Source organism: Lampris incognitus, chromosome 1, assembly GCF_029633865.1.
Source record: "Lampris incognitus isolate fLamInc1 chromosome 1, fLamInc1.hap2, whole genome shotgun sequence".
Classification (NCBI taxonomy): Eukaryota; Metazoa; Chordata; class Actinopteri; order Lampriformes; family Lampridae; genus Lampris; species Lampris incognitus.
The window spans coordinates 131836263-131859378 of NC_079211.1; the positions used below are offsets into that span (position 1 = coordinate 131836263).

Below are 23116 nucleotides of genomic sequence, written 5' to 3' on the forward strand. Positions count from 1 at the left end.
CAGAATGGACAAGATGGAGCTAGTTTTGCCCAAACTGTGCTAGTTTATACGATATTATGAGAGAAAGGTATAAACAGAAAGTAAGAGATGTTGGACATGATCCTTATGTTATGAAGAGTCACTGCACACACGCACGTTATCCGACTCCACTCCTTCTGACCGCAGACGACAGTTCGCAAGCCATTTTTTCTGGCGTTTTCTGTCAATTTCTTGCATTTTTTTCCCCCTCATGAACAACAACTTTTGGCACTCAATAAAAACTCCTTGTGGTTTCTCAGTTAATGACGCCAAACATAGGCATTTCGAAAGTCTGTGATAGTGCTTCCTATGTAGAAGATTACTTCCTGCTCTCCATCTGTAGTTCCTGACATCATATGCAAACAACCTATAGTGAAGCCCATTAGAAGGCGGCGCACATATGACATGGAAATAGTTACCCTGAATGTAACTCCAGTTCTATGAGTACGTGCACAGCCCTCTAACTTCTAGCCCAGCTGGCCCGTCTTTGTTACTGAGTTCAAAGGGAGACGAGCTGTGGAGACAGTGGGGTTTTATAGGTGGTGGGGTGCTGTATGGCTCCTATCACCTGATTGGGTGGTGAGGGAAAAGATTTGTCTCAAGGGCAGAGGTGGAGCCTTTAAAGGTAAACCAATAGCGAAGCTCGTTAGAGGGATACGCATGTACTCATAGAACTAGAGTTACATCCAGGATAACTACTATTTCTTAAGAGACTAGAAGTCCGGACCCGCTGTCTGTGACCTGTCAGGAATAAACATGGTAATCTCAGTTATAATGTAAAATGGATAGTTCAGTTTCCAGGGTTTTTACTATGCGTTGTACTTGCACCGAATTAGAAAAAACCCATGCGGGGCGTCCTGGTGGCGTGGCGGTCTATTCCGTTGCCAACCAACACGGGGGTTGCCGGTTCGAATCCCCGTGTTATCTCCGTCTTGGTCAGGCATCCCTTCAGACACAATTGGCAGTGTTTGTGGGTGGGAAGCTGGATGTGGGCATTTGTCCTGGTCGCTGCACTAGCGCCTCCTCTGGTCGGTTGGAGCGCCTGTTCAAGGGGGGGGACTGGGGGGAATAGCATGATCCTCCCACATTCTAAGTCCCCCTGGTGAAACTTTTCACTGTCAGGTGAAAAGAAGCGGCTGGCGACTCCACATGAATCGGAGGGGGCATGTGGTAGTCTGCAGCCCTCCCCGGATCGGCAGGGAGGGTGGAGCAGCGACCAGGACGGCTCAGAGAGTAGGGAAATTGGCCAAGTACAATTGGAAGAAAAAGGGGGGAATTTTTTTTTTTTTAAAAACCCGTGGAATCCCTTTTTATGTCTGTGTGCAGTTTGAAGGTACACTGAACAGAGAACTTAGCCCAGCTTCTGGATGTCTACCAGGATCATTAGCTGCTCTTCTCAAAAGAAGGGACATACACCTTCTCTGAAGCCGATCATTAATGCTTTTTACTCATTAGAATAGCATTAACAACGTTGAATATTTTCACAAGTACATGCAAAATCCTGAAAAATATATTATTTTGAACCAGTTTCCCTTAATACACATACATCTTATTTTTATGAGTGGTATTCTGTCATAGAAGAACAAGCACATGCATTCGTCTTGTTCTTTCGGCTTGTTCCGTTTTTCAGGGGTTGCAACAGCGGATTTTATAGTTTCCATCGGTACCATGTGAGGGCACAGCACCAATGGTGGCCATTGTTAACACAGGCCTCGGCCCATCCAGTACAGTCTTGTCAAATCGCATACTGATTTGGCAAAATTTTACATCGAATGTCCTTCGGGACACAACCACTAATCCTATGGACAGGGGCACAGGTAAAGTGCTGGATGCCATCCCAGCATTCATGGATTTGCACCCATGCCTGTCCCATTGAGAACAAGGACATGCATATTTTGGAAGAATAGTTCAAAACTATATTTTAAGATTTCGCTTGAAAATTTGTTAATGCTAGGCTACAGAGTAAAAAGCATCAATGATCGGCTTCGGAGAAGGTGCCCTTCCCTTCTTTTGAGTGGAGCTGCTAATGATCCTAGTAGACATTCAGAAATTGAGCTAGACGTTTAACATGCCTTCAAACTGAACGTACAGACACAAAAAAATGCTTCCAACAGTTTTTCAGACTCTTTGTAAATAGGACAGATTAAAGACTCTCAAAACTGAACTATCCCTTTAATACCTGGTGCCCCACCTTGGCCTTATCCATCCATCCATCCATTATCTGAACCGCTTATCCTGCTCTCATGGTCGCGGGGATGCTGGAGCCTATTCCAGCAGTCATTGGGCAGCAGGCAGGGAGACATCCTGGACAGGCCGCCAGGCCATCACAGGGCTGACACACACACACGCACACCCATTCATACCTAGGGACAATTTAGTGCGGCCAATTCACCTGACTTACATGTCTTTGGAATTTGGGAAGAAACCGGAGCCCCCAGAGGAAACCCACGCAGACACGGGGGGAACATGCAAACTCCACATGGAGGATGATTGCTGTGAGGCGACCGCGCTAACCACTGTGCCACCATACCTTGGCCTTATATCAGTGTAAATACATTTATGACAGCGACAAAAATAAGTGGGAAATATACTCTAATATGTATGACACTTTTTTCCCCATTTTGGTGAGGATTTAGTAAGTCTTTGAATGTGTGCTCAGCCATAGCTTTGAACATGCTTTAAAGTGCAATCTGTTAACTTTCTTTACAGCATTACAAACTTAATTTGGGGCTATTCTTATTCTGAGCACACATAAAACCAAGATGTCCAAGTTTTCAATCTAATTTGGCAGAATCCCCCCCCTTATTTGACTAACTGTTATATCCAAATTAAAATGAGAAAGTTAAATTTCACTAGTTTTTGTCTCTGAATTGAAAGCAACAAAAACTAGCACCTCTGAAAAGGTATGTAGAGTTATCCCAACAAAACAGGTTCTTTAATGCCCCAAGCAATCACATTTATGAAATTTTAGTCATAAATAACTTTGGTAGAGCACTTTACAGGTATCGAGCAGCAATCAAAAATTAGTGTTTTATTCTTTACATTCTTGTGTAAATTGATAAAGTGTAGAGGAACCAACACCAAACTTTAGCAACAGCTTGGGAGAATAGCAGGGAAATTCTAACCAGCCCTTTGCATATTTTTACCAGCCAACATGCTTTTATAGAGCAGAATAAATCCAAAGGGGCCGGTGACAAGTAATGCAAATGGCTATAATTTTATACCTTACGACAGCTTGCTCGATTTGAATTCCCCACTGTACCCATCACACACAATTACTTAAGCAAGAAAAAATAATGCGGGATAATTGTCAAGATATGATTATGTCCATTTGCATCATCAAAACTATGAAAACATGGTAAATGTAGGTGTGCATTCTAAAATGCCAAAATGGTCTACCAAGGAGTAAAGTTACATTTAGAGCCTTACCAATGCACACATCTATCTTGCCCTTGATGGCAGCTTCATGTAATGGAGTGTAGTTCCAGTTATCTCGGGCATTGGGGTCTGCACCCTGACAGAGGAGGAGACTGACCACCTCAGCATGGCCAAAGGAGCAAGCATTATGCAGGGGGATGAGGCCACCGTCATCCCTGGCGTGCACATTGGCTCCTGTCTGCAACAGATGTTCGACCACATCTTTTCTGCCAAAACCTGAACAGGATGTTAGAATTGAAATTTTATTTCAGTGCTGCCTGTATAATAATTCAGTTCTAACACTGCACTAAAGTAGTTAAAACATTGGTTCAAATAAATGTGATATTAACTATATAACATGTAACAGTATAATTGAAGAGAAATGCAGAACCTAAGACAGGTTCACCTCTAGAGCAAGTTACTAGTTCATTTAGCTCCAGCATCACTACTGCATGGTGAACATTAATGTCTGCGCTAATTCATTTCCCTCAATCTCCAGTAATGTGCTCAACTTAATGTTGTGGATCTCTTTGTGGTATGGTCAAACTGATTAGAGGCAAAACGTTATATCGTCCAACTAGTTGTACGTTTGAGGCTATAGGTAGTGTCACCAGTCGTTCAGTAATACAGTAGTGTTTACTGTATTTTACTACTTGCTCATCTTTGTATTTGTTTTATTTAGACTTGATCATCTGTATGTCTTACATTTGAGTATGTAATTTATAGTTTTGAATCTTTGCCATTTGTTTATAAGCCATCTATCTAGTTATCTACCCATCCGTTGTCTAACTAGCGTCAGTCATGTAACCGATCAAACCATATGTGGGGAGGGTGGGCCCTTGCTGTTGACGGTAGGCCTGCGTTCTATTCGCTGTCTGACGCCGTTTTAGACAAAGTGAATTAATTTCACATTTCAACTCTGCAGAGCTTTCAACGCGAAAGGTTAAATGTCAAATCGAGCCCAGTTCACTGAGTGACAACGGTCGGTCGCAATAAACACGCCGGAGAAGAGATGGACGTCAACGGTGTTTACGGTCGCTAGCTAGCTCTACAAACAAATGCTAGTTATCAGCTTACCCGCAGCGAAGTGAAGGGGGGTGGATTTTCGGCCGGCCATGTCCTTCGCGTTAACGTTTACAGAATCGACGAGCCTCTTCACCCTGGAAACGTCCCCGTTGCGGCAGGCCTCAAATAACTCCCTGAACGCCCCGCCGATGCCACCGCTAACGTCGGTAGGACTCGGGGCTCCCGAGCCCGGGCTGGAGACGCTGCTGCCCCCGCCGGAGGTTGTTGTGGTTGAGCTCGCACTGCTCGCCAGGACCGGGGCTGGCAGGTCGGGGGAGGCCAAAGCGATCTCCGTCCCCCCGCTGCATTCCCGCTCACCCTCCGGAGGAACGACAGCCGATGTCAACAGAGCCATCGGCGGAGAGCTCGGAGGGCCGACCGAGAGAGAGCCGTTTCGTGGCGGGGACTGTAGAGTATTCTGCTGCTGTTGCTGCTGCGACGAACGACGAGACACCGCCATTATCGCAGCTCTCGGGCAACAACAGTATTGGATGTTCCTCACTTCCGGTGAAAGTGGTCATGGTTTCCGGTTGGAAAGTGCTGCACTCAGTTGTGATGGCCGCAGAGCTGCATTCTTGTAGATTTGTGGGAGACAAATTTATCAATATTAACACTTACACAAACTATGGCCGCATGAAACGGTATGACGTGGTGGCAGTTACAATATACAAATGAGAAAAAACAAGTAGCCAAGCCTTTTTAGAAAGAAATTACAGCTTTATTTGAAAGCCTTTTTATTTGAATATCAAACATGCATGGACGTGTAACACACACACCTTGAACATATCTTATTTCTAGTTCACTTTCTTAATTACAATAAAACCCGAACATTTACCATCATTATGGGGCTTCAGCTGAACCATGAAAATCAGACTGTGTTTTAGAATGTTTTAGAGACTGGGCAGTTGATTGGCTCTTTTACAGAAAGTGTAATTTGTATGAAAGCTGGATGGCTGACTCAGCATGCAGATACTGGACAGAGAGAAACGCTAGTTTATGGGCATATTTGCATGGTGATGGAACACCAATGGTGCCAGGCGAGTTCCAGTACAAGTGGCACAACTTGAAAGTCAGCCTGTAATAGAATCGATGTAATATTGATACTTCACAACTGTAGTCGTCAAATTGCAACTCAATGGATCTTTATCAGCTGATGCATCCACTCATCTACCAATATTTTAAAGATGGACGAGGTTTCAATGTCGCTGCCGTCATTTATTTGCTGACCTTTGCACATGGTCTGGTGCAAGGTTTGCCATGTTACCAGTGGCGTGTCGTCCACTAGGGGCGCTAGGGCGCCTCCCTACCTACAGTTCCAATTGGAAAATAAGTATTGTAATAAATAAATTATTTTTTAAATTGTGGTTTCGTGTGTGTATAAAAGCCAATTGTTATATTTACATAAAGCATGTATTATAATAGAAAAGTGTGATAACTGATGAAAAAATATTGCTTGCAACCTTTGTCTGTGCGCCGAAGGGCGCATTTATCTCCGCTTGACGGGAGACACGCGAGTTTAAATGCAGCCACGCCATCGCACATTGGATTGGTTGACAGCGCGCGCCGAAAAGAGCTGATTCAGCAGGTAGACTGGTCCCCGGGGATGCACGAAGCTTTCGACGCTGGCCAACGCCGCTTTGCTGGCGCACTCGTCCCCCACCGCCCCGATTGCCCTCGCGACCGACGCCTCTGACTATGCGGTCGGGGCGGTGTGCGAGCAGCGGGTGGGCAGCGTCTGGCAGCCCATCGCCTTCTTTAGCAAACAGCATAAAGAGTACAGCACTTTCGGGTCGCTTCCTCGCCACCCGACGCTTCAGGTTCCTGTTGGAAGGCCGCCATTTCACCGCCTTCGTCGACCACAAGCCGCTGACAATTTGCCATGGCCAAGACCTCCGAGCCGTGGCCCGGGCGCCAACAGCGTCAGCTCTCTGCCATCTTGGAGTTTACCATGGACATCCGGCATGTGGCTGGCAAGGACAACTTGGTCGCCGACTGCCTCTCCCGGGCGGTGGCAGGGTCCGTTCACTTGGGACTCGATTACGCTGCTGGAGGATGGGATGGTTGACAGCGCCAATGCCACGCTCCTCTGCGACGTTTCCACGGGCCAGTCCCGCCCCATGGCTGGCGGCGCCGTGTTTTTGACATTATCCATGGCCTTTCCCACCTGGGTGTGAAGGCGTCCACTAAGCTGGTGGGGCCAAGTTCGTCTGGCCCCGCCTTAGGAAGGACTCAAGACCAGGGCTGACTCCTGCGTGGCGTGCCAGCGTTCCAAGGTACACCGTCATACCAAAGCCCCCTTGGTGCCATTCCTGGTGCCCGAGAGGCGTTTCGACCGTGTGAATGTGGACCTGGTGGGCCCCTTGCCCCCCTCCACGGGTTCACTCACCTTCTCACCAAGGTGGACAGGACCACCAGGTGGCCAGAAGCTGTTCCCCTGTGATCGACCACATCTACTGAGGTGGCCCGTGCGTTCATCGGGTCCTGGGTGGCCCATTTTGGCACGCCACTTGACCTCACCTCCAGCAGTGGCCCGCAGTTCACATCCGAGCTCTGGACAGCAGTTGCAGAGGGGCTGGGGGTGAAGCTCCACTGCACCATGGCATACAACCCGCAGGACAATGGACTTTGTGAGTTCTTTCATCGGTCTATGAAGGCCGCTCTTCGTGTCAGCCTCACGGACAACAACTGGGTCGACCGCCTCCCGTGGGTCATGCTCGGCCTTCGCTCCGCCCCCAAGTAAGACCTCCAGTCCTCGTCTGCCGAGCTGGTTTACGGCCAGCCGCTGTGTGTCCTGGGGGAGTTTCTCCCGGACGCCGTGGCCCCCTAGTCTGCAGCTTCTCATCGGGCTGTGGCCCGGAACGGTGCCAATGCTTTCACTGCTGTCGGCCAGGTACGTCTTCATCCGCCACGACAGCCACCGTACCCCCCGGCAGCCCCCCTACGACGGGCCCTTCCGCATCCTGGAAGCAGGGCCTAAGAACTTTGTGGTGGACATGGGGGGCAAGCTGGAGCGGGTCTTGGTGGACCATCTCAAGCCTTCCCATTTGGACCTGGGTGGACCGGTCGAACTGGCCCTGCCCCCGTGGCGTGGACGCCCCCCTTGTTGGGCCCCCAGCCCAGCCTCGGCCCCTGACCGGGCTCCGGCTCTGTCCCCTTCCCCCGCCCTTATACCCGTTCAGCGCAGCCATTTTGGCCACCTGGTCCGCCCCCCGAGACGTTGACTGTTTCACTGGGGATTGTTCGCCTGTTGACTGTTTGTGTTTCATTGAGTACTGTTGTGTTACATTACTGTTTTGCATTTTTCGTGATGGTGAATTCTGGGGGGCCTGTGTGGCGATACACAATGGAGGATAGATTCATCAGGGGCTGCTGCTCCGTTCAGAGTTCTGGCGTAGGCCCCGTTTAGAGTTTATCAGGAGGTGGAGCCAGGTTTTCGACGGCCTAGCTGTTAGCTTGTTGCCACGAGAGATTGTGCTGTGTCGGTGTTGTTTTGTGTGGCGAGTAATTAACGGAATTGGCTCGACTCGATCTCTCTGTCTCCTCATTCCTGCACTCCAACAGTACTACTGTAGCCGAGGGTTTGTAGATGTCGTCTATACGGTATGAAACTATACAATAACAAATACGGAGGCTCCACTTTCACACGAGGACCACTTTATTTGGAATCTTCCCCAACAGTCAACTCCACCGCCACCACACTGCGTACAGCACTTCCGCTCTCTCTTGAGCCTTCAAAATAAGAGCTCAAGGCATATACTGTGGCGACAGTTTATAACAGGAACTTAAAATCACTAACAGGCAAGTCCAGAAAAATAGGTTACACTACGTTATACTGACAAATCACATCAGGTTCAGGAACGTTTTTACAGTTTTACTCCCATACAGACTGCCAATGCCGAGACTGTTGCTGCATCAATTCTCAGTCCATTAGAACACATCCTGCCAGAGAAGGGAGAGCAGCAGAGAGATAAAGTGATAGAAGGGAGAGCAGCAGAGAGATAAAGTGATAGAAGGGAGAGCAGCAGAGATTAAGTGATAGAAGGGAGAACAGCAGAGAGATAAAGTGATAGAAGGGAGAGCAGCAGAGAGATAAAGTGATACTGCAGGCTTACAACGGTGCCAGCGTGATGCGGGGGCTTCCAAATGCTTATCGATCAATATGTAGTAGGCTACTGTAGACCTATGTTACAATAGTTTAGTTTTTTCCTCATTAATTATTTTTATATAGACGTATATATTGTGCACAGAAAGTGCACAATATGTACATCTATTAGTTGGAAACTTTCCCGCATTTGCGCTATTAATTTAATGAGATTTATACAGATGTGAATGATGTTTATGGGTGGAAATTTGATTGCTTTGTGAAATTTGATTAGTTGTGGCTTAAATAGAATAACTTTCAAATGCAAAAAAATCACTAATAGCCTATCATTTTAATTTAATTGTCTAATTTAATTAATGCATGTTATCAAGCCCACATTACATAAATGAAATATAGTGTCAGACAATGACAGGCAAACGGAAAAATAAATGACTTCTGTTAAATATATGCTATTTGTTTTTATTTCTGAAATGTATTAGACGTTTGGAAGTTGACTTGTGTATGTTTCTTTAAAAAAATTATTAAATCATGTATCCTAGGGCAGTGGTTCTCAACCTTTTTGGGGTCCTGGACCTCCTGCGTATTTTTGATCTACCCTTAGGACCCCTCCACCTGATCTTGGGGGAGGGGGTTGCAATTTGATAGAAACAGTAGAAACTGCATTTTAAATTGCATTATAGCATTTATTCACTCTTTGGGGCAAAAATAAGAGCTTTCAGTTGTAACTTAGATATAGTTAACAGAACAGAATTCTTATGCAGTAACTTTCAGATATATGTAACAAAACAGAATATGTATTCAGTAACTTTCAGATATATGTAACAAAACAGAATATGTATTCAGTAACTTTCAGATATATTTAACAACAGAATTTTTATGTAGTAACTTTTAACAATGCAAACGGGAGCGAGATCTCTTATTAAAATACAATAAATTACACTTCTGAAACAGATGCAATTAGAGAAAAAAGTCCTGTTACCCTTTATAGTTTAGGTAGATAAAGGTCTCAGTCACATTTGAGTAAAATAATCCTATTTCTATAAATGTTAGAGGATCTTTTTTTTAAAGATATTTTATTTTCATGGACCCCTTGCAATTACACCACGGACCACTAGGGGTCCGCGGACCCCCGGTTGAGAAATACTGTCCTAGGGGACTAGACTGCTATGCCTGATGTGTTTCAAGAAAAATTATAATTCTGACGTGCTGGATTCAAAGCAGCCCTATTTAATGGAAAAGTCACGACACGCCACTGCATGTTATAGACCGAGATGTAGCGTGTAGGAAGGCCACAGCCCTGGCGAATGTGAAGTGCCCTCAGGTAGAAGTCCACCCTATATTGAAAGGAAAAAAACGTTTGCTTTACAAACAGAGAAATAAGTGCCCACCAACAGCCACATGTCTATTAGGTCTGCATGTGGCTTCGACATGCAACCGCTCTATCAGCTAATAGCCAATGGCAAAAGCAAAGCTCAATTGTTTGCTTTTTTGCCTTTGGCACAAAGAAGCTTTACTGTCACTTAATAGAACAGACAAGGACTCACCAGTGTCTTTGGGTCAGTGTCTGATACAAAACAGTTCCAGTAGTGATAAAGCAGTCTGCAGCCAATGAGTAGAGGATGATGCCAGTGCTTTTTTGAACAACAACGAAGGCCATTTTAGGCTCATAGGTCTGAAAAAATGTCAGCGGCTGTGGAATCTCATAGAGCTCCACCATCTTCAGCTGGCCCTCTGATACACCATCCTGGTACGCCGCAATCTTCTCTGGTAAATTGTGGTTAAACTGGGCACACACACAAGTGTCAAGCTTGGGAGTGGGCGATAAACGAATTAATTAATTAATTAATTAATTAATTAAGATTTATTTCGAACATGTAAATAAACAGGATATAAAATGCACATAAACCATTGCCAATAATTTGAAGTGATCAACAAATCCACACGTCAAACTCAGTGAACAAATCTCCGTGTGCATCAGATTATTTGTTACATGCTCGAAAAGGAGTAGGAGGAAGTATACACTTATTTTTTTCCTACCTCTTCTCACCTACTCTTAAGTTAATTCAGCTACTATTCATTTCAAACTCAATTCCCTCTGTACTGATGTTCAAATTCAATGCAAGTTGTGCTGCACAATAATAACAATAATAATAATTATTATAATAATAATAATACATTTTATTTGTGGGTGCCTTTCAGAGCACTCAAGGACACCTTACAGAACACAGTAAAAAATGTTTTTTAATATTACTTTGTAGTAGATTATTTCTTGCTTTGAACATTGTTTGTGCTGTGTTAAATTCTACTAAATTCCTGAACTTCAAGGCACTTGACTATAGAAATAGCTTGTTGGTGTGTTCACGATATCCTACATTATTAATGATCCTTATGGCTTTTTTTTCAGTATACATAATGGTTGTAGGTTGGTTTTGTAGGTGTTACCCCATACCTCCACACAGTAGACACCAGATATGGTCAAATAAATGAACAATACAGAGTGTGCAATGATTCATGATCCAGAATGTGACTTGCTTTTCTCATGACTGCAATACTCCTTGTCAGGTTTGCTCACACATATGTTATGTGAGGTTTCCAGCAGATTTTGTGGTCTGGTGTCACACCTAGGAATTTATTTTCATATACTCTTTATAGTTGGACTTTGCATATCACTACTTTTACTTTTGTGTTTGTTTTATAATTTCCAAAAAACATGAACCTTGTTTTGTCCAGATTTAAGGATAATTTTGTTTTTATCAAACCACCATTTCAATATTTCCATGTATATTATGGTCACCTCCAAAAGCTGCTGTAAATTCTCATCAGAACCAAATATATTCGTGTCATCCGCAAATAAAACAAATGTCAATATTTTTGATATCTTGCATATACAGTGCCTTGCAACAGTATTCAACCCCCTTCACAGTCATCAATAATGTCTGGATTATAAAAGATACTCACATCTGTTCCTGAGCAATATTTTTGTGAACCCGTAAGTTCTAACAGCATGTTCCCAAAGCCAAAATAAGTTGTTTCGCTGACTTTTTAAAATAAATTAAAAATTAAAATATAGTGCTTGCATAAGTATTCAACCCCCATACATCAATAGTTGGTAGAGTACCCTTTTGCTGCAATAACAGCCATGATTCTCTTGGGGTAAGTATGTACAAGCTTTACACATTCTTCTGGAGTAATTTTTGCCCATTCTTCTTGGCAGAATTTGTACAGGTCTTGCAGGTTTGTGGGATGGCGCCTCTGGAATGTGATTTTCAGTCTGTGCCACAGATTTTCAATGGGCTTGAGGTCCGGACTTTGACTTGGGCAAAACAGTGACCTTTTTGTTGCTGCGCCATGCCATTATTGCTTTAACCTTGTGCTTAGGATCATTGTCCTGTTGGAAGGTGAACCTTCTCCCAAGCTTCAGTTTTATGGCAGACTGCAAAAGGGTTTCTTCCAATATTTCCCTGTATTTAGCATTATCCATTCTTCCCTCAATTTGAACACGGTTCCCAGTGTCTGCAGATGAAAAGCAGCCCCATAGCATTATGCTGGGGCCACTATGCTTCATTGTAGGGAGAGTGTTTTTTAGGGCATGAGCAGTGTTAGGTTTGTACCACACATAACACTTTTGAGTTTTGGCCAAAAAGCTCAACTTTCATCTCATCTGACCACAAAACATTTACCCACATCCTAACTGGGTCTCTCTCATGCAAACTCCAAGCATGCTTTCATATGCATAGTTTTGAGCAACAGTTTCTTTGTTTGCCACCCTCCCATACAGGCCAGATTTATGGAGATATGGTTGACTCATGCACATTTACTCCAGTTTCAGCCACTGACCTCTGGAGCTCCTTCAAAGAGATCGCAGGATCATATGTGGCTTTCCTCACCACCAGCCCACATCTTGCTTGGACACTTAGTTTTGAGGGATGGCCTGTCCCATAAATGTCTTGATGCATGCTAAATAATCCAAGTAAGAAAATCAAAGAAGGTTGAATCAGTTCATCTGGATACGATGCTTATTGACAGATACGTTTCATCACTCAACTAAGTGACACCATCCATCCATCCATCCATCCATCCATTATCTGAACTGCTTATCCTGCTCTCAGGGTGTGCCCCTTGCTGTCCAACTGAAATTAGGGGCGTGACGCTGGGCAACGTAAACTGTATGATTCTTTGTTTAACCACATTAGCAGCTGATGAGTGCGCAACGCATGAAACAGGCCTGTACTGCAAAGTATTAAAACTTTTTTTCCTGTATCTGTGTTGACATATACAGTGCATCCGGAAAGTAATCACACCCCTTCACTTTCTCCACATTTTGTTATGTTACAGCCTTATTCCAAAATGGATTAAATTCCTTTTTTTCTCATCAATCTACATACAATACCCCATAATGACAAAGCGAAAAAAGGTTTTGTAGAAATTTTTGCAAATTTATTAAAAATAAAAACTGAAATATTGCATGTACATAAGTATTCACACCCTTTACTCAGTACTTGGTTGAGGCACCCTTGGCAGCGATTACAGCCTCAAGTCTTCTTGGGTACGAAGCTACAAGCTTGGCACACCTATATTTGGGGTATTTCTCCCATTCTTCTCTGCAGATCCTCTCGAGCTCTGTAAGGTTAGATGGGGAGCGTCGCTACACAGCTATTTTCAGGTCTTTCCAGAGATGTTCAATGGGGTTCAAGTCTGGGCTCTGGCTGGGCCACTCGAGGACATTCACAGACTTGTCCCGAAGCCACTCCTTCATTGTCTTGGCTGTGTGCTTAGGGTCGTTGCCGTGTTGAAAGGTAAACCTTCACCCCAGTCTGAGGTCCTGAGCGCTCTGGAGCAAGTTTTCATCATGGATCTCTCTGTACTTTGCTCCATTCATCTTTCCCTCGATCCTGACTAGTCTCCCAGTTCCTGCCGCTGAAAAACATCCCCACAGCATGATGCTGCCACCACCATGCTTCACTGTAGGGATGGTATTAGCAAGGTGATGAGAGGTGCCTGGTTTCCTCCAGACGTGACGTTTGGCATTCAGGCCAAAGAGTTCAATCTTGGTTTCATCAGACCAGAGAATCTTGTTTCTCATGGTCTGAGAGTCCTTTAGGTGCTTTCTGGCAAACTCCAAGCGGGCTGTCATGTGCCTTTTACTGAGCAGAGGCTTCTGTCTGGCCACTCTACCATAAAGGCCTGATTGGTGGAGTGCTGCAGAGATGGTTGTCCTTCTGGAAGGTTCTCCCATCTCCACAGAGGAACACTGGAGCTCTGTCAGAGTGACCATCGGGTTCTTGGTCACCTCCCTGACCAAGGCCCTTCTCCCCCGATTGCTCAGTTTGGCTGGGCGGCCAGCTCTAGGAAGAGTCCTGGTGGATCCAAACTTCTTCCATTTACGAATGATGGAGACCACTGTGCTCTTCGGGACCTTCAAAGCTGTAGAATTTTTTTTGTACCCTTCCCCAGATCTGTGCCTCAATACAATCCTATCTCGGAGGTCCACAGACAATTTCTTTGACTCCATGGCTTGGTTTCTGCTCTGACATGCACTGTCAGCAGTGGGACCTTATATAGAAAGGTGTGTGCCTTTCCAAATCATGTCCGATCAATTGAATTTACTACAGGTGGACTCCAATCAAGATGTAGAAACATCTCAAGGATGATCAGTGGAAACAGGATGAACCTGAGCTCAATTTTGAGTGTCATAGCAAAGGGTGTACATGCAATATTTCAGTTTTTTATTTTTGATACATTTGCAAAAATATCTACAAAACCTTTTTCACTTTGTCATCATGGGGTATTGTTTGTAGATTGATGAGAAAAAAAATAATTTAATCCATTTTGGAATAAGGCTGTAACATAACAAAATGTGGGGAAAGTGAAGGGGTGTGAATACTTTCCAGATGCACTGTATGTATATGTATATGTATATATATGTGTATATATATATATATTTGTGTGTGTGTGTGTGTGTGTGTGTGTGTGTGTGTGTGTATATATATATATATATACACTGTCGTTGAAAAGTTTGGGATCACCCAAACAATTTTGTGTTTTCCATGAAAAGTCACACTTATTCACCACCATATGTTGTGAAATGAATAGAAAATAGAGTCAAGACATTGACAAGGTTAGAAATAATGATTTGTATTTGAAATAAGATTTTTTTTACATCAAACTTTGCTTTCGTCAAAGAATCCTCCATTTGCAGCAATTACAGCATTGCAGACCTTTGGCATTCTAGCTGTTAATTTGTTGAGGTAATCTGGAGAAATTGCACCCCACGCTTCCAGAAGCAGCTCCCACAAGTTGGATTGGTTGGATGGGCACTTCTTGCGTACCATACGGTCAAGCTGCTCCCACAACAGCTCAATAGGGTTCAGATCTGGTGACTGCGCTGGCCACTCCATTACCGATAGAATACCAGCTGCCTGCTTCTGCTCTAAATAGTTCTTGCACAATTTGGAGGTGTGTTTAGGGTCATTGTCCTGTTGTAGGATGAAATTGGCTCCAATCAAGCGCTGTCCACTGGGTATGGCATGGCATTGCAAAATGGAGTGATAGCCTTCCTTATTCAGAATCCCTTTTACCCTGTACAAATCTCCCACCTTACCAGCACCAAAGCAACCCCAGACCATCACATTACCTCCACCATGCTTAACAGATGGCGTCAGGCATTCTTCCAGCATCTTTTCATTTGTTCTGCGTCTCACAAACGTTCTTCTTTGTGATCCAAACACCTCAAACTTGGATTCATCCGTCCACAACACTTTTTTCCAGTCTTCCTCTGTCCAATGTCTGTGTTCTTTTGCCCATCTTAATCTTTTTCTTTTATTGGTCAGTCTCAGATATGGCTTTTTCTTTGCCACTCTGCCCTGAAGCCCAGAATCCCGCAGCCGCCTCTTCACTGTAGATGTTGACACTGGTGTTTTGCGGGTACTATTTAATGAAGATGCCAGTTGGGGACCTGTGAGGCGTCTGTTTCTCAAACTAGAGACTCTAATGTACTTATCTTCTTGCTCAGTTGTGCAACGCGGCCTCCCACTTCTTTTTCTACTCTGGTTAGAGCCTGTTTGTGCTGTCCTCTGAAGGGAGTAGTACACACCGGTGTAGGAAATCTTCAATTTCTTAGCAATTTCTCGCATGGAATAGCCTTCATTTCTAAGAACAAGAATAGACTGTCGAGTTTCAGATGAAAGTTCTCTTTTTCTGGCCATTTTGAGCGTTTAATTGACCCCACAAATGTGATGCTCCAGAAACTCAATCTGCTCAAAGGAAGGTCAGTTTTGTAGCTTCTGTAACGAGCTAAACTGTTTTCAGATGTGTGAACATGATTGCACAAGGGTTTTCTAATCATCAATTAGCCTTCTGAGCCAATGAGCAAACACATTGTACCATTAGAACACTGGAGTGATAGTTGCTTGAAATGGGCCTCTATACACCTATGTAGATATTGCACCAAAAACCAGACATTTGCAGCTAGAATAGTCATTTACCACATTAGCAATGTATAGAGTGTATTTCTTTAAAGTTAAGACTAGTTTAAAGTTATCTTCATTGAAAAGTACAGTGCTTTTCCTTCAAAAATATGGACATTTCAATGTGATCCCAAACTTTTGAACGGTAGTGTATATATATACAGTAAAAGAAAAAAAAAATATATATTATTTTTTGTAAAAAAGCAATGCTTTCCAAGGCACAAACAGAGGAGTGAAAGGATAAGGTAGCTGGGGCTGCAAGCTGACTACATGTGATGAACAACGAAGGCCTTTCCTGATCTGAATCTCTGAACTATGACCTGGCTCTGTCATATAACTAAAATAACCAATGAAAACAATAACAGGGAGCAAACTAGAGAATAATTAATTACTCCTAAACGACCACTAGAGGGGAGAAAATACTAAAAATAAATGCAAGTCTTTACAGAACATGACACTCCCCGTCTGGTATTGATTAAATACCACTATCTGAACAACAGGCAGAACTAAATTCAGTCCATTTCCTCAGCACTCTTGAGAAGGATTGTCTCAGACACAGGCCTTAAGAAGGTCTTTGTTGACCCAGATCTTGCGACTTTAAGTTCAATTTTCTTACTTTCCCATCTTGGTCAGGGAATGTCTTCGTGAACAGAGCCATGGGCAACTCGTTTTGCCTCATGTGGTTATCCTTAAGCAGGACCAGGTCACCTTCTTTGATATTAGGCCATACATCCTGCCACTTCCTACGACTTTGAAGTGTTGGAAGGTACTCGCGTTTCCATCTGTTCTAAAAGGTGTTGGCCAGATGCTGCACCTGTCTCAACTGCTGGCGGTAGAGGTCCTTACTGTTGAAGGTTCCCAGAGGGGGAGGGTAAGTACACACCTTTTGTATCAGGAGTGAAGCCGGGCTCAAGAGAAAAGGCAACTCTGGATCTGAAGAGATAGGTCTAAGTGGCCTGGCATTAATGATTGCCCGTGACCTTTGCCATTAAGGTAGACAACACCTTATGAGTGAGGCGGCTGATTTGCTTGAGCATGGAATTGAGTATGCGTGTAGAGATGCCAATCATTCGCTCCGTGTGGGAGGAATGAGGAGGCTTGAAGATCCAAAAGTACCCTTCTTCACCCAAGTACTTCCTGACATTGGTGTCTTTAGGATCAGTGAGAAATATATGCAATTCCTTGCAGGTGCCTGTAAAATTGGTTCCACAGTTGGAACGGATTTGCTTAACAGGTCCTTGCAGAGCAAAGAATAGCCACAGTGCATTTAGGAAACTGGATCTATCCATTGCCTCGATGAGCTCTATGTGCACGGCATGGGTGCTCATGCAGGTGAATAGTACAGCCCACATTTTGCTGTTAGCCTGACCATTGTGGGTTCATCTTGTGGTGACAGCCCAAGGGCCGAACACGTCGAGTCCCACATAGGTGAAGGGTGGTTCCGTGCTCAGACGATCTGATGGTAGGTCTGCCATCTTCTGTTCAACAGTTCTCCCATGAAGTTTGTAACACACAACACATTTGTGGAGGATACTGTTGATGCATTTTTTGGCCCCAACGATCCAGAATCCTGCTGTGTGGACAGATCCTTCTGTGAAGACACAACCTTGGTACATGACCTTTTCATGGTAATGCCTCACAAGCAGTGTTATGATGAGGCAGCGGCCTGGGATGATGAGAGGGAACTTTCCTCCCGTGCTGAGTGTTGCATGGTTTAGCCTACCTCCAATTCTCAGATGGCCTTCATCATCCACATGGGGATTTAACTTGCTCAGAGACTGCCTTTTGAGATGTTTTTCCCGGCAGCATAGCAGGTGAACTTTTTGCTGTAGGTCTCTCTTTGCACATACCTGATGATGAGAGTTTCTGCTTTTGACAGTTCTTTTGCCGTGTGTGGCCAGTTGCATTGATGCCAGCCTCTACAGGTCTCACACTAGGCTTTAGCTGCACGTCTTTGGGACTGAGTGATGTGCGTCAGGGGTGTTATGGCTCACACCAGAGACTTCCAGGAAGAGAACCACGCGAGGCGATGAGATCCCGGATTAGATGGAGCAAGAGAAAGAGTAGTGACATGAGAACACTTTAACCTGGAATTTGTTGAAGAATGACTTGAAATTTACAGAGTTAATCTCACTGAGCCATTTTAAATCCAAATTGAGAGTATTTGAAGCTGATTTCACAACATGTACTTGTTTTTTTTATAATCTGCTTGTAATTTACTTTTTTTCTATTTTTTTTGTCTTTTGTTTGTGTTTTCAAATGTGTAATTTTGCAACTGTGTGATTTTGTAACTGTCCTTTCTAACTGCTGCTGCCTATCTTGGCCAGGTCTCCCTTGAAAAAGAGGATTGTAATCTCAACAGGATCCTCCTGGTTAAATAAAGGTTAAATAAAATAAAATAAAATAAATAAAAAACACACCTCAGTGTCTGAATCTGGGTCAATGAGTACATATGACTGCTCTTCTGAAGTGGGCACTCCTTCAGGTAGGGACAAGAATGAGGGTCCTGTGAGCCATGTCATGCTAGCCAGCTCGGCTGCAGGTACAGATCAAGTAGCATGAGCCTATGCATCACGCTCTATGACAAAGGCGGAGTGTCGTTATGCACAATTGAAAAAGAGTGTCTTGGACTGGGTTTTGGCTGTGAGACATTTCATGGATACATATATGGACTTGCTAAAGTAATTCTTGAGACAGACCATAAGCTCTTGATTGCCATTGCCCGAAAAAGCTTGAATGACATGTCCCCTCACATCCAGCGATTGATGATGAAGCTACAAAGGTATGATGCTGTCCTTACCTATGTGCCAGGGCCTTGTTTGTTGATTGCTGATGCACTCTCTTGTGCCACTCCAGTCGTGTCTCAGGTGTGCTGTAGCAACACTGAGGTGGATGCTGCTCTGCATGTTCACATGGTGAAGGACACACTCCCTGCTTCTGATCAACAGCTCAGGAAATGGAATGGAAAGGAATATTTGTTAGCCATTGACTACCTCTCAAATTACCCAGAAATAGCTCTACTGTCAATGACTTCAGCACAAAGTGTCATAGTTCATCTGAAGTCAATTTTTGCTAGACACGGCATTCCTCAAGAGGTAGTTACAGACAACAGCCCACAGTTTTCTTGTCATGAATTTAAACAGTTTGCAAAACATTATGGTTTTAGCCACACAACTTCCAATCTGCTGTACCCAAAAGCAAATGGGAAGGCTGAAAAGGGGTCCAGATCATAAAAAGACTCCTGAAGAAGTGTGTACAGAGTGATACAGATCCATACCTGGCCCTCTTAGCTTACAGATCATCACCTCTTGAAAGTGGCTATTCTCCATCTGAGATCCTTATGGGACAGAAGTCAAGGAGCCTAAAACACAAACAAAAACTCAGCTATGACAAGGGATCCAAGCCTCTACCAGAACTGGTGAGGCATGATGTAGTGCACAAAGAGGAGCCTGCTGCATGGAGCACAAAAGCGATGGTCCTGGAACAGGTGGCACCACGGTCATATGCTGTGAGAACTGAAACTGGCCACACTTACCGGAGAAACAGGAGAAGCCTCTTGAAGACAGGAGAGACCTTTCAGCTGGACTGGAGTGATGACGTTCAGAATTTCTTAACGATGCCCAAGTTAGAGGCTCCATCTCCAGGTCATCAAGAACGGTCACTTGCCTCCTCTCCTGTGGCATTGCGGGGGCCTGAGTTGGAGCCTCTAGCCTTGCGGTGGCCTAAGCAGACTGTCAGGCCTCTTGAGCAGCTTGACTTGTAGATGTGTTTTACAGGCATGCCTTTGTGTTATAAGGACTTTGGGGAGCCCAGGATGTTGGGGGGCTGTGGAGTTTTGTTACACAAATACAAACAAACAAACAAAAAAAGAGGGAGAGTGGGATGTACTTTGTTTTTTTATGATTCAAAAAAAAAAGTTAACCTTTTCATTATGTTGTCATCAATGTTTACATATGAAAACTGAATGTTTTGAAGGAAGGGGGATGTACTGATGTGTCGTAGGTTAGTTTACATTATTACGACAGTGACCCCAGAGGGGTTACCATAAACTGATTTACGGCACTGCCTAGCGGAGCATGAATAAAGCATGTTAAACGGCTCTTCTGTGTTGAGTCATTTATGGTTATTTTAGCCAACCAATACATGGACAATAATGCCAAAGATCTCTTTGCCCTACTTGACACTTTTGGTCTCTCGCAACATGTGAAAAAGCCCATGCACACTTGAGGCCATGTTCTAGATTTGGTTATCTCTAAAGGTCTCAACATTTCATCTGTTTTGGTTAAGGACTTGGCCCTTTCTGATCACTGCTGTGTCTTCTTTGACTTACTGATTGTACCAGATGTTCAAACTAGCTCTGTATCTGTTAAGAAGAGGTATATAAATGAGTACTGTGATGTTCAGACTTTAATAGAAATTACCTCTTTAAGAGAAGCAAGGGGTTATGGGGTGGGTACAGAAGTAGGGAGGAGAACGAGCATGTATGCAGGACACACAGCATGGACGTATGAACGACAGAACGAGAGTGATAAAATAAAGCCCCAGTTTTTCGCTCACACAGTCGTCCCGTGTATTTGTGGACATTACAAGTACTAGCACTAAGTTAATGGAGACAATAACTGTCACAAACCATGAATTCATAGTCAGTTGATGTACTCCTGGATAATTTTAACTTGAAAATTCTGAAAGTCGTGGATGTTGTTGCACCGGTAAAAGACAAGAAAACTGAGCAAAAAGAAGGCACCTTGGAGAAATAACATGATGGTAAAAAGCCCTGAAAAGAGAATGCAGGAAAGCCAAATGCAAATGGAGGAAAACTAAACTTCAAATCCACTATGACTTGTATAAACAAAGCCTTTATAATTTTAACTATGAGTTATGCAAAGGTAGACAGCTACATTTTTCTAATTTGATTAATGGGAACATTAACAATACCTGCACTCTATTTGCCATGGTTGACAAGCTTACAAACCCCCCAAAACAGATAGCCCCAGAACTCCTCTCCACAGAAAAATGTAATGAATTTGCTTGCTTTTTTGGTGAAAAAATTAAAACTATTAGACAGACCATCAACACCACAAAGTCAAGCAATAAAACTATGCAGTCTCTACGACCACCTAGAAATAATCTGGCCATTATGTCACAATTTAATACCATTGATCAAGAAACTCTAGCGGAAACAGTTCAGCATCTTAAATCATCAACATGTTGTCTCGACACACTGCCATCTGATTTTTTTTTAAAAACTATTTTTAACTCTGTAAAAATGGAGTTACATCATATAGTTAATAGCTCACTGCTATCAGGCACTTTCCCTAAGTCACTAAAAATAGGGTTTGTAAGCGACTCTTAAAAAAGAGAGCTCCAAATACCTCTGTGTTAAATAACTATAGACCCGTTTCAAATCTTCCTTTTATAGCTAAGATCATCGAGAAAGTTGTTTCTAATCAACTCAGCAATTTTTTGAACAAATATCAATCAGGTTTCTGACCTAACCATAGTACTGAAACAGCTCTTATAAAAGTGTTTAATGGCATACGGCTGAACACTGACTCGGGTAAAATATCCATTCTGGTTTTACTTGATCTCAGTGTGGGATTTGACACTGTAGATCACAGAATACTGTTGGACAGGCTGGAACATTGGGTAGGACTTTCCAGAGCAGTCCTTAATTAGTTCAGGTTTTATTTAGAAGACCGAAGTTACTTCATCACCATTGGCAGTTATGAGTCTGATAGAGTGGCTATAACATGTGCAATCCCCCAGGGATAAGTTCTCGGACCTCTCCTGTTAACCATGCTGCCTTTGGGCCAAATTCTTCAGAGGAACAACATGGATTACCATAGTTATGCAGATGATAATCAGATATATCTGGCTCTCACCTGATGATCTCAGCCTAATAGACTCAGTGTGTCACTCTTTGGAGCAGATAAATAATTGGCTGAGCCAAAACATTCTTCAATTAAACAAGGAAAAAATAGAGATTGTGTTTGGCAACAAAGGGAACTATTATAAATGAACAACTCAAGTCTCGAGCTCTAAGAACCAAAGACCAAGTCCGAAATCTTGTCATTTTAATAGACTCAGATCTCAAGTTCACTAGCCACATCAAAGCAATTACTAAACAACCTTCTATCATCTTAAAAATATAGCCAGAATCAAGGGTCTGGTATCCCAAAATGACCAAGAGAAGCTCATCCATGCTTTTATTTCCAGTAGAATTAATTACGTAATGGTCTCTTAACTGGTCTGCCCAAAAAGACCATTAAACAACTGCAGCTTATTCAGAATGCTGCTGCTAGGGTTTTAACCAGGACCAAGAGAACAGAGCAAATTTGCCCGTGGGACCATAAGGTCATTTATGATATTGCAATGCCTCACTCTGCCCCTAAACCTATTGAAACTGTCTGCTCTTATATCCTTTAATGAGCCACTGCCAGTCAAGTCAATTTTATTTGTATAGCCCATTATCACAAATTACAAATTTGCCTCAAGGGGCTTTACAGCAACACAACATCCTGTCCTTAGACCCTCGCATCGGATAAGGAACAACTTCCTAAAAAAATAACCGTTAACAGGGAGAAAAAATAGGGAGAAACTTCAGGGAGAGCAACAGAGGAGGGATCTCTCTCCCAAGATGGACAACATACAGTGGATGTTGTCTTTACACAATTTACAGAATACAACATTGAAAGAGGATAAAAGAATTATAAAATATATGAAGAATATGATGAGCAGGATGCCAAGCAGTGTGCAGTCGCCACCGGAACAGCCCAGGACCCAAGCCGCGTTACCTCTGAGGAACACTTTGAGGAACTGCAGTGTAGAAGTCATTTCTCACATGCATATAGAGAAGCATACAGTACAGAAATTATGGTATCTTCTTTGCCCCTTTCAAACATTGAGAAGTCCATCTCTCAATTCATATCCTCTCATGAACTCAGTCACTTTCTATAAGACAGCGTTTAAAGCTTCTCCAAAATAAAGCAACGAAACTGCGGTCACTTAACCTCTTCTGTCAAACCACACGCCAAAATCCTTAGTGTGA

The 23116-nt window shown here is 43.5% G+C and overlaps 2 protein-coding genes across 3 annotated transcripts in view; both read right to left on the reverse strand.

The window, feature by feature from the left end:
• The window catches only part of tnksb (tankyrase, TRF1-interacting ankyrin-related ADP-ribose polymerase b), a 44721-nt gene extending 39639 nt beyond the window's left edge, over positions 1-5082 (reverse strand). For both annotated transcript variants that reach the window (XM_056281424.1, XM_056281432.1), the window contains exons 1-2: positions 4513-5082; positions 3448-3672 (exon numbers count right to left, since the gene is read on the reverse strand). In XM_056281424.1, the coding sequence (XP_056137399.1) occupies positions 3448-3672; positions 4513-4960 (673 nt within the window). In that variant the 5' untranslated portion in view covers positions 4961-5082. The remainder of the gene's footprint in view (positions 1-3447; positions 3673-4512) is intronic.
• A 336-nt stretch (positions 5083-5418) lies between these two features.
• On the reverse strand, positions 5419-17420 carry LOC130112427 (piwi-like protein 2). Its single transcript, XM_056279771.1, has 5 exons — positions 17049-17420; positions 10147-10385; positions 9861-9936; positions 5728-5759; positions 5419-5575 (listed from the first exon to the last, which is right to left on the reverse strand). Exons 1-5 carry the CDS (start codon positions 17418-17420, stop codon positions 5419-5421), a joined length of 876 nt encoding a protein of 291 aa, XP_056135746.1.
• Between the last annotated feature and the right edge of the window lie 5696 nt (positions 17421-23116).

Excerpts from the sequence above, each read along its gene's own strand:
- LOC130112427 (XM_056279771.1), bottom strand. The coding sequence starts at position 17,420 with ATGTGGGCTGTACTATTCACCTGCATGAGCACCCATGCCGTGCACATA. Across the intron at positions 10,386-17,048 it reads TGTCTACCTTAATGGCAAAG|TTTAACCACAATTTACCAGA; the intron begins GTCACGGGCAAT and ends GTGTGTGCCCAG. Across the intron at positions 9,937-10,146 it reads ACACTGACCCAAAGACACTG|GGTGGACTTCTACCTGAGGG; the intron begins GTGAGTCCTTGT and ends CTTTCAATATAG.